Source organism: Colletotrichum tamarilloi (genome assembly GCF_030869305.1).
Source record: "Colletotrichum tamarilloi strain Tom-12 chromosome Unknown Scaffold_10.1, whole genome shotgun sequence".
Lineage (NCBI taxonomy): Eukaryota > Fungi > Ascomycota > Sordariomycetes > Glomerellales > Glomerellaceae > Colletotrichum > Colletotrichum tamarilloi.
In genome coordinates, this window is record NW_026849393.1 from 165,039 (window position 1) to 180,278 (window position 15,240).

The following is a 15,240-nucleotide window of genomic DNA, read 5'->3' on the forward strand; positions in this document are numbered from 1 at the left end:
GAGACTATTTCGTCTCCACCCTTCTATGGTTGTTATTGTGAAGACGCAACCTTCCGTCTTTGGGCTGAGGTTGTGCTGCTCCACGCTTTGCTTTTCCTCATTTGCCCCCTTGTTGCGCTACTGTATATCGCAGTTGTGGTCTTACCGTCTTTACTCCTTTTTCCACTCGACGAATTCTTGGGAGAGGTGCTCCTTCAGCTTCGCAAACTGGTTTTTGAAGTTATCCTTGCACCTCCAGCAAACAAGGTCTACTTTCATGAGGTAGCCCTCGTGGCCGGGATGACGCCTGGGGTCGTCCGGGGCCAGTGGAAAATCGGCAACATCGACCAGAAAGGGGGTATTGAAGGAGTTGTAGTGCTTGCGATGCTTCAAGCACACAGAATACATGTCTCGCGAAAGTACGTGGACGTGCAGATGGTTCATGCTTGGATGCGCATGTATGCCGCTAATAATCTCGGCGTGCCAGTCACGGCCCTGGGGAAGCTCGGCGCCTGTCGGCTCTGCGCGTCCGTCGAGCACGGCTTCTCGATCTGCCTCGGCCTTGCTTTCCGTTGCGAACCGTCGCTGTAGCTCTTTGGCTACGAGGTCCTTCAGCTTCAAGACTTCATTTTGTACCGTCGCTAAGAACTCGGGGTCGTCAAAGGCTTCGAACGGATGAAGGAGGGTGTATTTGGGGGATCGAGGGAGCAGTAGCGTGTGGACGCTGGCTTTCGGGTACAGGTCGTTGATGGCGACGAAATCGTCATTGTGGTAGATCACGCGCGAGGCAGGGAAGGAGGACGGGTTTTCGATGTATACACCAAGGCCATCGCGGCTTGTGTGAGGGGGCTTGTTTCGAGAAGAAGCCTTGGGAGGTTCTGGGGTCGGTTCGGGCTTGCGTTTTCGTGTCATGAGCTCTGCGACTTAAGGGGGGCGCGAAGGTCAGAATGCTTGCGAGGTTTCGGGGAAGATTTTTGTAGGATGGCTTACACGCATTTCGCGGTTGTGCAGGCGCGGCGGCGGTCCCTTGGATCTCATCCTTGGTGATGGCGTCTTCAGGATCCGAGTCTGTGCCCGCCATTGTCTGTCTTGCGGGTGGGATGTTTGGCTGGGTGTGGGAAAGGCTTTGCGTGTGGCCCATAGTGTGCGCTGTGTTCAATGAGCCATTCTTTATACGAAGTACAGTGGTAAAGAAGACTCCGTAGCTTCAAAGCTGCGGTCTGCGGTCTCGTTGCGACCAAAGGCTATGTCCTGGGTACGGCAACAAATGTGATTGTGCATCAGGCAGTTTAGAGATCCGGCCGGACCCTTCAAAGAACATAATCGAGGTACCCACAGCGGGGGAGCTGCAGGAGAAGCCGTGCCCCTCCATCCAGTGCCAGCCGCCATCAACGTCAAGGTCGCTGAGTGGCCACTGCAAACCGCCTCTGCAACCGCTAACGGCAAGTGGCTTTCTGCAACTGGGCTCCAACAACCACCCCAATCAACCTGGGAAATCCACGGGCAAATAAAATTTCCCAGTGCTTTCAGTGACATCGCAACGAGCTCATTCGCGCAGTTACTCTGAGGTGGCTCACGATAGACCGACTGCGTTCTCATCTTCACCGCCAACAGCGTTTTCCATGGCTCAGACTTGCCCTTAGACAAACACCTCGACACGCCACCAAACCATGGCACCGCCCAAGAAAGGCAAGGGAAAGGACAAGGCCGCCGCGCCAGCCCCAGCGGCGCAAGCAGCCGCATCGTCTTCCAAAGACGGCGCCAAAGGCAAGAAGACTGGCGGTCTATCGCTCATGGAGCAGGCCGCCGGTCCAGCTGCCAATAAGCCCACCGTCAAACAGATCATTGGCGGGTCGTCATGGACCGGAAAGCTGCCGCAGAACCTCTTCAATGAGTACTGCCAGAAGCAGCAGTGGGAGAAGCCAGTCTACGACATGCGCAAGACTCCAGAGGGATATGCCTGCTTCATCACCCTCAGCGCAAAGGACCCGAAGACGAAAGAGCTCATGACCCTGGACTCGTTCAAGATTGCGCCGGACTTCAAACATCTGCTCACCAGGCCGACTGCCCTGGAGGCGAGGCATGCCGCGGCCACGTATGCCCTCTTTAGGGTGTGCAGCATGCAGAACAAGCACATGGTGCTGCCGCCCGACTATAAGTCCATGTGGAAAGATTTCCAGGAAATCAAGAAGCAGGACGTCAAGGATGGCAAGGCGTGGATGTACGACGCGGACCCGTTCAAGACTCTCATGGAGAGGAAGGACACCAAGGCCGCGGCTGAGAAGAAGCGCAAGGAGGCGGAGGCGGCCAAGGAGAAGGCAAAGTCTATGCCTGGCGCATCTGGGCTAGCCGGCGCAAACGCTATGAAGGGCTGGGTGACGGCGCCAAAGATTGAGATGGGCAAGCGTTCGCGAACCCAGGTCGAGGCACTGATTCAAAAGTATGTTGTTTGGAACCCAAACAAGATTCAAATACCAGCGGCTCAGAAAAAGGCGATTGTCGACGAGCTCAGCAAGCTGGGATTCAGACGAAGTCACGTTGAGGAGGCTACAGAGATTTGCAAGGACCGTGAGGAAACGCTCGAGTGGCTGTTGATTCACGTTCCTGAGGATGACCTGCCGCGATGGGCACTGCCGGAGAGCTATGCGGCGGGTATCTCGGTCGCGTCCATGGATCTCAAGAAAGAAGCTGTCATCAAACGTCTCTCAGAATCTGGTTACGCCCTCGACCTGTGCGCCCGCGTCCTCGAGGAGGCTGGCGGTAGCGAAGGCCGGGCAGCCGAGCTCCTTCAGCTCCGCCTATTGGGGCAAGTGTCAGGAGACGAGTCGCGATCGACCGCGGAAGATCTTCTTCCCCCGGGTGTCTCGGCGAATGAGCTCTGGGAAGATGAAGTTTCTGCGATGGAGTCTTCTTTCGGCGACCTCTTCAAGAAGACATCGGTGGACATCATCCAAGTAAAGCTTGAAAAGGTCAAGAACGCAGGGAAGCCGGTAGAGGCAGCCGTTCAGGTTCGCAAGACGCCGAATTACCCTGCCCAGCTCAACTTTGCCGTTGTGGCACCTCTCCCGGCGCAGATTAAGCTGTCGATAATCAAGCAGACGATTGGCTATCTAGACGACTCTTACTGGGAGGAGCCTATGAAGGTCTTTGTTGCCATTGACTGGATTCAGCAAAATATCAACGACATAATTGAACGGCCAGGCAAACTGTTGGACATTTCAGCAGTAGCCTCGACGGCGTCCGAGGTACCCAACGAAGCCCGGTCACAGAGAGCCTCGAACAAATCCCAGAGAGCTCCTAAGCCAATCTCGTGGACACCTGACGAACGATCACGAGATGACTGGTTGAGAAGGACGGAGGATCCAGCGTGGGAGAAGATGATGTCGAAGCGTCAAAAGTTACCTGCGTGGCAGGTTCGTGACAAGATTGTTCAGACCGTCGAACACAACCACGTTACCATCATCAGTGGTGAGACTGGTTCCGGAAAGTCAACGCAGTCGATGCAGTTCATTCTGGACGACCTGTACAACAGGGGCCTGGGCAAATGTGTCAATATGCTTGTGACACAGCCCAGGAGAATCTCCGCGCTTGGTTTGGCCGACCGTGTGGCCGAGGAACGGTGTAGCAGAGTTGGAGACGAAATCGGTTACGCCATTCGCGGCGAGAACCGTAGAAGCAACAACACAAAAATCACATTCGTGACGACTGGTGTGCTACTGAGGAGGCTGCAAACTTCTGGTGGAAAGATTGAAGACGTTGCGGCGTCGCTGGCAGACGTCAGTCACATTGTCATTGACGAAGTGCACGAGCGTAGTCTGGATACAGACTTCCTTCTGACCATTGTCAGGGAGGTCATGAAGACGAGGAAGAACCTCTTGAAGTTGGTCCTCATGAGCGCCACGCTTGATGCCGCATCTTTCAACTACTACTTCACCTCCCAAGGCTTGGACGTCGGCATGGTGGAGATTGCTGGAAGAACGTACCCTGTTGATGATTTCTACCTAGACGATATCATCAACATGACGGGCTTCAGAGGTGACATGATTGATGGAGATGGCGGACGAGGCGACGCCATGGGCAAGGTGATTCAAAAGCTGGGCCATCGCATCAACTACGACCTTCTGGCAGAGACCGTACGGGAGATTGACGCGGATCTATCTCATACGGGCAAGTCGGGCGGTATCCTCATCTTCTTACCCGGAGTGGCCGAGATCAACAGGGCGTGTGGCGTCCTGCGGTCTTTCTCCTCGTTACACGTTCTGCCTCTGCATGCCTCACTGGAGACCAAAGAGCAGAAACGGGTCTTTGCCAGTCCGCCGCATGGCAAGAGAAAGATTGTCGTTGCTACCAACGTGGCGGAGACTTCAATTACGATTGACGACATTGTTGCCGTTATCGACAGCGGCAAGGTGAAGGAGACTACATACGACCCCGTGAACAACATGAGAAAGTTGGAGGAGAACTGGGCTTCTCGCGCGGCGTGTAAGCAACGGCGTGGTCGTGCTGGCAGAGTGCAGGCCGGCAAGTGCTACAAGCTGTATACCAAGAATCTCGAGCAACAGATGGCTGAGCGACCGGATCCGGAAATCAGGAGAGTACCGTTGGAGCAGATGTGTCTGTCCGTACGAGCCATGGGTATGAGGAACGTGGCCGGATTCCTCTCACAGTCGCCTACGCCGCCTGATAGCACAGCCGTTGATGGCGCGATCAAGCTCTTGCGCAGAATGGGTGCGTTGGACGGAGACGAAATGACCGCACTAGGTCAACAACTAGCCATGATCCCCGCCGATTTGCGATGCGCAAAACTCATGGTGTACGGTGCCATCTTTGGCTGCTTGGATGACTCGGTCACGATTGCCGCCATTCTCAGCACCCGCAGTCCATTCATGTCGCCTCCGGATAAGCGCGACCAGGCCAAGGACGCGCGCATGAAGTTTTCGAACGGAGACGGCGACCTGCTTACCGATCTTGAGGCGTTCAAGCAGTGGGACGAGATGCGCGGCGATGGGGTAGGACAGCGGCAACTTCGCAACTTTTGCGACGACAACTTTCTCTCGTGGCTTACGCTGAATGACATATCGGCAACGCGAATGCAGTACTATTCTGCCCTCGCTGAGATTGGTATCGTCGAGACGAGCAAGTCCGGCGCCGCTCAGAGCCAGAGCAAATCCGGCATGACTCTTTTACGTGCGATTACGGCCTCGGCGTTCAACCCGCAGATTGCGCGGATCCAGTATCCCGACAAGAAGTTTACTAGCACGGTTTCCGGTGCGAAGGAGTTGGATCCGGAGGCGCGGCTGATCAAGTACTTTGCTCAAGAGCAGGGCCGAGTGTTTGTGCATCCCAGCAGTACGCTTTTCGGCAGTCAAGGGTTCACTGGTAACGCCTCGTTCATGTCGTACTTTACTATGATTTCCACCAGCAAGACATTCATCCGAGACCTCACACGTAAGTTTCCATTGAAAATATCAAGGCGAAGATAAGTTTGCTGATTCTCAAATAGCTTTCAACGCCTACACTTTGCTGTTGTTCTCTGGTGCCATCAGTCTGGATACACTGGGAAGAGGACTGGTGGTCGACGAATGGGTGCGCCTTCGAGGCTGGGCGCGGTTGGGAGTTTTGGTGTCGAGACTCAGGGGCATGGTCGATGACGTGATTGCGATGAAGATTGAGAACCCTGGACTAGATCTCGCAGACAACGAAGTGATCAAGCTGGTTGCGAAGCTGTTAGAGCTGGACGGACTAGACGCATGATAGAACGGGTGGTATGCCATACTTTTTTGTGGATTATTATGCCGGCGCAAATATGGAGAGGCAAAAAATAGAGTGAGCAACGCAACACATCACACGTCATTGCGTCCCACATTTTTTATTTTGAGTATGTACTCAAAGCAGAGCCGATGTGGATGAGGTGGGATGTTCATTCCAAGCAAGAGACGCGGCCGAAGCAAGGCCGCGCACAATGGCTGGCCGCGTAGTTTATTACTCAGACTTGATGTTATATCGTAAGTGCCCGTATTGAAAACTCTTCATTTGCCGCGACGAGACAAGGTAGTTGTCTGAAATACGGTGGATTACGAACGTCTCGGGTTTGGTGTGGTCTGAAACTGGACAATTTTCTGCTGCAACCCCACTTCCAGCAGGTGGTTCAGTATAGGTGAGGTTACTTAGTCATTCAATACGTTTCCTCTGCCTTGCTCTCAGGAATCATAGTCCTCGTTGAGATCAAACCTTTCCGAGTGAGATGCGGCTGTCAACGGGCATTAAACCTTCAACGGCATGTGGATGAAGGTACGGATAGTGTGGAGAGGGCTGCGCCTGCCCGGAATGGATAGGTGCATAGAGTTCGCGGCGATCGGCGGCCGGGGGCTGCGGGGCCGGGGGTGGGACGCGGGGTAGGTAGCTAGCTCGGCACGCACGCAGGGCAGGTGCAACGACCCCGTGGTGGTCCCCAAAACCTGCAACGGACTCTGTTCGCAACAAAGCAACAACCCAAAGCTCGTGCGTGCGTCAATTCCTCTCCCTCTCAACAGGGCGTCCGGCTTTTTGCTCCCAAAAACCCTTGCAGCCTCCGGACTTTCTACGTCTGCACAATAACGCCGGTGTTGCAAGTTACCCCCCGAGACGTTGTGTTCCACATGGCTTCGACTTGTTGGCTATACTCTTGAACTTTGTCGACTTCGTTTTCCCGCTATCTATTGTAACGCCTATCGTGCCCCAACTGAGCCGGAAAGATGAAGTCCACAACACCGCCCGCGAAATGGGCATCCCTTGTCTCGATGATGGCGCCGCGCATGATCCTGGCGGCACTGCAGCCTCCGTTCATCGATCCGAATAGTCTCCCTGACACGCCGGTCTTTAGGGGACCTTGGGAAAGATATATAAAAGCACCAGCAGACAAGACCTATATCGTTCCGCATCGCATATGGGACGTGGAAGGGAACATCACGACGTCGGGTCTGGAGGCCGTAGAGGTCGGCGTCGAAGCGGGACGTACGTTCCACCACGGCATCACTATTGGGCCTGGCGGGATGTTGACGCTGGAATTTGAGGAGAACATTGCTGGACGGTACGATTATGTGCCCGCTGCCCTTTAGAGCGCGTCGTCCCTGGCTAATCATGGCTGCTTGACAGTGTATGCTTCGATGTATCGTCCACCGGAAATGACCCCGAGATCTCCCTAGCGTACTCCGAGTCCTCATTATATGCCGGACCGCAGCCGGACACCACGACCGAGAAGTTAGACCGAGACCTGCCATTACACTTTGAATTTGACGACAGGACCGGCACAGTCTGCGTTGGCAAGGACTTTATTCGCGGCGGCTTCAAGTACCTCACGTTGACGATGCCGGAATACCCTGTTCTGACAGACGATCGCTTCGTGGAGGTACCCCGGCCTCAAGGTCAGGCAGTATTAGAAGAGGACGAGAAACAAGTACCACTCGAAGGAGCTGCCGACAGAGACCCGTACAAGAAGCCTTGGGTTACGCTTAAGGGCCTCTGGGTAAACTGCACCGCCTTTCCCTCGCAGTCCAACGGTCGTGCGTATTCGGGCTACTTCCACAGCTCGAGCGACATGCTCAATCGCATCTGGTACGCCGGCGCATACACTCTCCAGCTCTCGACAATCGACCCTCGAGAAGGCTCGGCCATCATCGACTACAACCGCGACTGGGACCATAACGAGTCGCCGACGGGTTCTTGGTACTCCAACTTCACTATCGCAAACGGCACGGCTGTCACGACCGATGGCGCAAAGCGTGATCGCGTCGTTTGGCCCGGCGACATGTTTATTGCGGTACCTGGTATCGCCGTCAGCACATATGACATGGTAGCTGTCCGCAATGCCCTCAACGTACTTTTCGATCATCAGTACGCGGATGGATCATTGCCATGGGCCGGCCCGCCATTGGGCCTCCACGGCGAGTTCAGTGATACATATCACTTGCACACTCTGCTGGGCGCCTACAACTACGTCAAGTACTCTGGAGACTTAGATTGGCTGGCAGAACGATGGCCGGCCTATGTCAAGGCTCTCAACGTTAGCATCGATAAGGTGGACCACACCGGCCTCCTCCACGTCACCAGCGCCGCAGACTGGCTGCGCCCAGGGATGACAGGCCACAACCTCGAAGCCAGCGCGATCCTGAGCGCCGTTTTGGAAAAGAGCATCAAGCTAGCAGAGTGGCTCCACGACGACAGCCCCGCGGCACGTCCGCGAGGGGTTTGGTCGGGCGTGCGCCGCGCTCTCAACGCCGGCATTCAGCAACTCTACTGCGGAGACACCGGTCTGTACTCGGACAATATCGGCCGGCGCAGCTGTCGCGGCCCCGAGCACACCGACCCCCAAGACGGCAACAGCTGGGCCCTCATCTCCGGTGCTACGCCGCGCTCCCGACGTGCGGTCGTCTCCGAGAGACTTCGATCCCGCTGGGGCAAGTACGGCGCTCCCGCGGTTGAATTCCCCAACGTCATCTCGCCTTTTGTCTCCTCCTTTGAGCTCCTCGCCCACGCTGCGGCTGACGAGCACGACTCCGCCGTCGAGCTGATGCTCCTCGAGTGGTCCTACCTCCTCGACGGGCCGGGCTTCACGAACAGCACGCTGGTTGAGGGCTTCATGGTCGACGGCGGCCTACAGTACCCGGCCTACCGGTCCGCAGCCCGCAACTCCCACTGTCACGGCTGGTCCTCAGGTCCCACGAGCGCCCTTACCTCGGAGATCCTGGGGATCCAGCTCCTTGCCCCTGCCGGCGCAGAGTGGACCGTCCGCCCGCACCTTACAAAGTGGCTCAGCTTCGCGAGAGGAGGGTTCGCGACAGCCCAGGGCGTCTTTGAAGTCAAGCTTACCCGTGTTGTCACGTCGACATCCTCCGCGGCAACGAATCAGCAGAAGCGGCGGAGAGGTCAGATCGTTGAGATTACCGCCCCGGGGTTCACCAGCGGGACGTTCGAGTGGGGCTCTGCCTCGCTCAAGATTGACGTTGAGGGCGGCAAGACGATGGCCTGGATCGCGTGGGAAGACGACGGGTCAGGCGCGGTCGTGGAGCAGCTCGACGTGGCGTTAGGCAGGATCGAGGCGTCTAGTGAAGATGAATGGCACCGTCAGAGCTTCATTTACCGCGACGATGTCCGGTTGGTCTTTGATGAAGCGTGGGCGCCGCCGCAGATGGTTGAGAGGGAGGCCGGAGTGGTTGACTGGGATGCGCTGGAAGCAAACTACGTCACGTCCCTGCGCGAGATGTCGCGAGATGGGGGTTCATGAGAAAAGGCATGCTCTCTGTACAAGTACGTTTTGCTTTGGTTTTGTCTCCCGAGGGAGGCAGAACCCCCTCCTGTCTGTATCATGTTGGACTTGATGATGTGCGGGTCAAGACTAACGGACGGGTGGACTTGATGTGTGTATGAAACTGGGAAATCGGCAAAGGTCACTGGCGTTTCTGTACAAGTATCTGTGGCTTCTGTTTTTCTGATGCTGATAGGTTTGATTATTTGGCATCTACCTTTGGTAACCTTGTAGTACCTCTTGTGGAATGAATGATGCAGATGCGAGCCTGCACTGCTGCTTCTTTCTGAAGAAAATGACATGATCCAACCCAAACTCCTATCCACCACAGTGAGTGTAAAATTTCCCCCTTATTTTTTTCCCTGTCTAAATCCAATTTGCTTCCCGACGCATTGAATTCTCCAAGAAGATTATTCCCACGCTCTCATTACATTTTGAAGAAGGAATGTTGGGGTATCGACACAATTTTCCGACTCTCTGATGAGAGATAAATCCCGAACCCCCAGAAATACACGACCGCGAATAACAACGTGATGATGCTACAATGATGAAACTCTTCACTCTTAGTAGAGCAGCTCACCGCTGTCCACCATGCGAGAGAACTTATCATCAGGGTCGACAAAGTGGTACTCTTCGCCGCGGACAACGCGATCGACCTCCTCCCTGACAAACGGGTACACGTCCTTCCACGCGTTGCGTCCCATCCAGCAGTCGAGGTGCCCGTACCCAGGGACGACGCGACGGCGGTACTGGAGTCCACCGTTCGGGCCGTCTCCGCCATGCGAGCCAAAAGTGTCGCAGAGGATCTCGTACGTGCGCTCCGTCGCCTCGGGGGTGAGCACGGCGTTGTCCCGGCCGACGAAGAGCATGACGGGGACGCCGCGGAGGCGACGAATATTGTCGGGCGTCGTGAGCGGGCGGAAGAGCGGGCCGTTTGTCATGACGTGGCCCTCGGAGCCTTGCTTCATGAGGAGCTGGAGCTGCGTCATGTTGACGCCGCCGAAGAATCGGTCGATTTGGCGGTGCGTCGCCTCGTTGAGGTTGTTGTGGTTCCAGCAGCGGCCGAAAACGAGGGTGCAGCGGTGGCAGCTGGCGTTGTTGCAGATCTCCTTGCGCTCTTCGGGGTAGAGTCTGAGGGCCTCGTTGAGGGCGCGCTGGAGGAAGCTGTCGTCCTTGGCCGTGCTGCAGGAGAACCAGTTGCCGAGGACCATTTTGTAGAGCTTGTCCATGGGGATGGGGCCGACCTTGACCTTTGCCATGTTGAGGGTCGCCCAGATCGGGTTCATGAAGACCTGGCTGCAGGTGATGCCGTGGACCCAGTTGGAGGGGATGGTGCCGTCCAGGAGACCGGTGGAGAAGGCGACGCTGCCCATGCAGTGGGCGATGCAGTACACCTTGTTCTCCTGGGAGTTGCCGTCGGCGTACTTTTCACGAATGTACTCGATGCAGGCCCGCAGGTCCAGGCGGGCATCGTAGGTCGTCCAGTTGTTCTGGGCGACCATGAGTTGGCCGATGCGGTGGACGGCGATGAAGACGCGGTAGCCGGCGCGGGTGAAGTAGTTGACCGCATTGTACTTGATCGTGGGCAGAGCGTAGATCTGGTGATCGACTGCGGCACCCGGGATCATGAAGAGGTTCTTGGTCTCAATGCTCGGGTTGGTCGGCTCCCACATGTGCATGCGCGTCTTGACGCCGTCTCGTGCGACGATGACGAAGGATGCCTTGGGAGGAGTGTCGTTGACGTAACCGTTGTAGGTGACGCTGGGGTATTGGATAGGAGTGAAGGGCGCCAGGAAAAGGGAGAGCGACTTGCGAGTAAAGTAGGTGAGGAAGCTCGCCGCGCTGTAGGCCTTCTTTATGAGACTGCTTCCCGTTGGGGTCATGGTCATGATCTGAGAGACAAAGTCGGCGAACTGGATGTGCATGATGCCCTTGGCAACGACCTTTCCGCGGCGCCACGGCTCGTCACAGTCGTGGACGGCCTCCAGGTCGCGACTGTGCTCGGTGATGGTGACATAGAGTGTGCTCGTGGCCTTCCAGAACTGCCAGGGGGCCAGGGCGACGGAGGAATCGACGACCTTGTATCCATGGAAATGGTACTTCTCGCCGTGGATGCCCCGGAGGTCAAAGTCGTACGTCATGTTCCGAGTTCCCGGTGCCTTCTGGTCGAGAATGAAGAGATTGAAGTCACCTCTCTGGACCATAAAAGGAGAACCGCGAAGAGAGGGGCAGACAAAGGTACCCGTCAGCATGGCAGAGTGGTCGGGCTCCTTGATCATGGACTTCGTGTTGAAGGCCTGCACACTGAGGAAGAATCTGGCGCTCTCACAAAGGCTCTTGGCTGCTCGGTAGGCCAACTCATAGGTGGCCCGCTTGTCAGTCACGAGCCCATCGTCGCGATGAACGAAACCAGACATGACTTCGGTGAAGCCGAATCCTCCAGCCTTGGACTGGTCGGCATGGCGAATGAGTGAGCTTGCTTCATCAATTCTCTTGATCTCGACTTCAGTCTCTGCCGTCTCATGGGATTCTTTGGGGGCAAACTGAGGCTCCCCGAATAGGTCCAAGATGCCGTTCTCGTTGGGGTGAATCTTGAGGTTTCTCCTGTGGATGTGAGCGTCGACGGACCGCTCGGCCAGGGCTGTAATAGTAGCAAAGGGGTTGACACCAATGGCACCGGGAATGACGGAGGCATCAGTGATGATAAACCCAGGGTGTGTCTCGTCGTCGTCTCCGGCGAATACCTCACCAACATCGTTGGTGACACCGGTGGCGCCAGTATCATCGCGGGCCATGCAAGCTCCACTGTGAGTCATGTTAGAACAGTTCACAAATGGACGAATTTCAAACTTACCCGATAGGATGAACGGTCACTTGCTGACCTCCCATCAAGGCATCGAAAGGGTTCTTGACAAAGGTTCCACCCATGGCCTGCGTAGCCTTTGCTAGCAGATCATTGAGTTTGCGGACGTGATCGCTACGACCAACCCCGAGGAACTCAAGGACTGGCTTGTCATCCTTGAGTGTAAGCATGGCCTGACTGCTGTCATGGGACATAACCAGGTAGACCTGAGTGTTATCCATTGATCCGCCCTGGCGATACGCGCCGAATAGATGGCTCGAGTACCGAGCAAAGGCAGACCGGACCTTCTCCTGGAACGGTTCTCCAGTGGCTTCAATGCTGCCAGGCATCATCTCCAATAATGTCTGAAGGAACGGTGTCAAAGAACGAGGGATAGCTCCTTCTTGGATGACATATCCATCAAGAGGGTTCTCGTGCCCTTCGCGGTCATCAATAACGGAGTTGATGGTAGGTCCGATAGGGTTATACGGGTTGGGGAAGGGCTTCCCGATCGCGTTCGCCTCCTCGTCCATGTTATATCTAAGATCGCGGTCAGTCGCGTACGTCTCGGAGTAGAATAGAAAGGTCCAAACTTACCCAAAGGCTAGCATGTCGCCATTGCCGCTCATGTTTTCGCCGACGCGGGGACTCAGGGGCAGTCCCATCTCCTTGCTACGGAGAAGGATCTCAGTGCTACCAATAGCACCGGCACCGAGGAACACGCACTCCTTCGCATGCACCCACATCAAGTCTCCGTGGAGATTGGCCTTGAAGTGACCTCGGTTCCGGCCATGCCAGGCGAAGAAAATGAGGTACCCTCCAATGCGCGGGTCGGCCTTCTTGATGAAACGAACCTCGCTCTCGCAGAACATTTCTGCGCCCCAGTTCCAGGCATCAGCCAGGTAAGTCACCAATGTAGTCGATTTGGAGCCATCATTGACACCAGTGCAGTCCTGGCCGGTCAAGGCTGATGGAGACATCTCCACACCAGTACTGTTGGGACCATTGCGGAATCTAGTTGTCTGAGGGACCATTTTGAACTTGTCGGACATGCCAAGAGCGGCAGCCTGCTTTTTGAAGAGATTGACTTTGGGAAGTTCGGGCCAGTCATCTGGGTATTGAGTGGGCTCAAGAACATCCCGAGCTCTTTGGTAAACTGAGTGACTACGTGTCAGTAATGTCTCCAAAGATTCGTACAAAATCCTATGGGGCGAATGGCTTACACTTCTCCAGACATTTGGGGTTCTCCCTGATGGACTTGGGCCAGATAGGCATAGACAAGGTGGCCTCGTTGGCTTCTAGAAAAACGTTGGCGTTCATCAAACTCGTGCCACCCAGGCCTGTCATCAGTCAGCAGATGATTTTCAACATAACAGGAAAGCATGTAGTTACCATTGCCAACGACGGCGTTCAGCCCCTTCCCGAAGATCAAGTGGTACATGCCAGTCGGGTCACCCTTTTCCACAGTTGTGCTGGGGAGCCAACCAGGGGCAAACTCGCCGGAAACGTGAAGCTCGTCAAAGGCATCGAGAACGCCAGTAGGATATTCACCAGGCCACTTCTCTTTTCCTCGCTCCAGTACACATACAGACTGACGCTTGCCGTTGGCATCTTGGCAACGGGCGAGGCGAGATGCGGCGACAGCACCACCGTACCCTGAACCAATGACAACGACATCATAGCTGCTGCGCATCAGCTCAACCGGCTTTGATATGCGAGGATATTGCCTTCGGGCATCGTCGGCATATGTGCGGATGTTGGCGTAGCTCCTTGATCTAGGGGCGTTGTCTTCTTCGTGAATTCCGAAGGTCGGGATCCTGTGAGATTTGCTGTATCTGATACCATTGGAGGGGGGCTCCTCTTGATAAGATTTTGAGGACGCTGTCTGCGGGCGTGAGTCTGTTGAAGCAGGCGAGAAGCCGGCATATCTGGGTGTCGAGCCGTTGTGACCGTTGTGACCATTGGTGCCGTTGCTGTCCAAGTGGTATCCATTGGCTTTGGACACATTAATATGGCTGGGACCGGATTCGGTGCCGTTCTTGAGGCCCTCTGTAGTAGCCATTGGAGCCATGTGTTTGGCGCCTCTAGGGCTGGAATATCCAAGCGCGGATAAGGCCAGGGTATATAATACTCAAAAGCAAAGTTGACGAGCAAGTGTGAGACTCCTGAGAAAGGCTCTGCTGATTAGGAAATGCTGCCAAGATACTGGGTTAATATGGTTGGTGAGTGGTTATGAGCTGAGGATGAGAGGGGTTCCGCCAGACTCTATATAGCAACAGAACAGAAAAGTAGATACACGCTTCAAGGCTGAGAAGATGAATGCGGATGATGAGCGCAGAATGAAGGGCGGAAGAGAGAAATGGGCTTTACAGAGAAGATGTAAGAATGCTTCATTGGGGGATCCACGGCGGGCCAAGCAGAGGGAGATGCGCTGCTGCGAACTATTCCTAGTAAGAAATCCCACACTAGTCTATGTAGATACCTAAACAGAGAACCCACCCTAGTCAGACCAGGAGGGAACACCACCATGGATGACCGGGGTCCTGGGAACATCCTTGCCGACACGCACATGGGGATACTAAGTCACTAGGTGCCTTGGGTGCGCTACGAACGAACGAGCTCGTCGAGCCGGCAAGGACCAGTGCCGGATCCGTCATCGATTGCAAGTGTGATGGGCATACTGCGCGAGAAGAAGAGGTGACTGTTGATCTCGAGCTGAAGCCAGACCAACACGCACAGCTTAGAGAATGCATTGGCAGCATGTGAACTACGGTAACTACAATCTGAGGTCGGAATTAGCAGATCGAGGCAAGCCAGGGCCAACATAGTTTGATAGCTCTGCTATCTTGTGTCTCGGGCCTAGAGCACGAATCCGAATTCATTCATTCTTGCACTAAAGTTGGAGCGAACCGGTCTAGTGAGGCTGGCTGGAGAGCCGGGGCCTGAGACTGAAATCCGGGCCCGGGTTTATTGGGCTATGGGTAGGCAAAAAGGCAGACAATGAGGGAAAGCAACAGAGAAGACCGCAGTCTCGGCACGAGCTGAGGCCCTGAAGCCGGGGACAAGAAGACGGGGGATGGAGTGAGGGTGAGACTGAGGTTCAGCGCCCTGTTTCTCGAGGTGTGAGTGGGCGGTT

General features: G+C 55.5%; 4 protein-coding genes across 4 annotated transcripts; 2 read left to right on the plus strand and 2 right to left on the minus strand.

Moving 5' to 3' along the window:
• Positions 1–150: 150 nt before the first annotated feature.
• On the minus strand, positions 151–1,120 carry CTAM01_04198 (HIT domain-containing protein; the record flags this gene model as incomplete). Its single annotated transcript, XM_060520228.1, has 2 exons — positions 151–902; positions 970–1,120. The coding sequence occupies 2 exons, from the start codon at positions 1,118–1,120 to the stop codon at positions 151–153; spliced, it is 903 nt and encodes a 300-aa protein (XP_060384873.1).
• Positions 1,121–1,649: 529 nt separating this feature from the next.
• CTAM01_04199 (helicase associated domain-containing protein) lies at positions 1,650–5,733 on the plus strand (the record flags this gene model as incomplete). Its single annotated transcript, XM_060520229.1, has 2 exons — positions 1,650–5,427; positions 5,483–5,733. 2 exons carry the CDS (start codon positions 1,650–1,652, stop codon positions 5,731–5,733), a joined length of 4,029 nt encoding a protein of 1,342 aa, XP_060384874.1.
• A 980-nt stretch (positions 5,734–6,713) lies between these two features.
• Positions 6,714–9,241, plus strand: CTAM01_04200 (uncharacterized protein; the record flags this gene model as incomplete). The annotated part of the gene is made up of 2 exons (XM_060520230.1): positions 6,714–7,048; positions 7,114–9,241. 2 exons carry the CDS (start codon positions 6,714–6,716, stop codon positions 9,239–9,241), a joined length of 2,463 nt encoding a protein of 820 aa, XP_060384875.1.
• A 584-nt stretch (positions 9,242–9,825) lies between these two features.
• Positions 9,826–14,175, minus strand: CTAM01_04201 (glucose-methanol-choline oxidoreductase; the record flags this gene model as incomplete). Its single annotated transcript, XM_060520231.1, has 5 exons — positions 9,826–12,067; positions 12,117–12,644; positions 12,702–13,260; positions 13,328–13,444; positions 13,497–14,175. The coding sequence occupies 5 exons, from the start codon at positions 14,173–14,175 to the stop codon at positions 9,826–9,828; spliced, it is 4,125 nt and encodes a 1,374-aa protein (XP_060384876.1).
• Between the last annotated feature and the right edge of the window lie 1,065 nt (positions 14,176–15,240).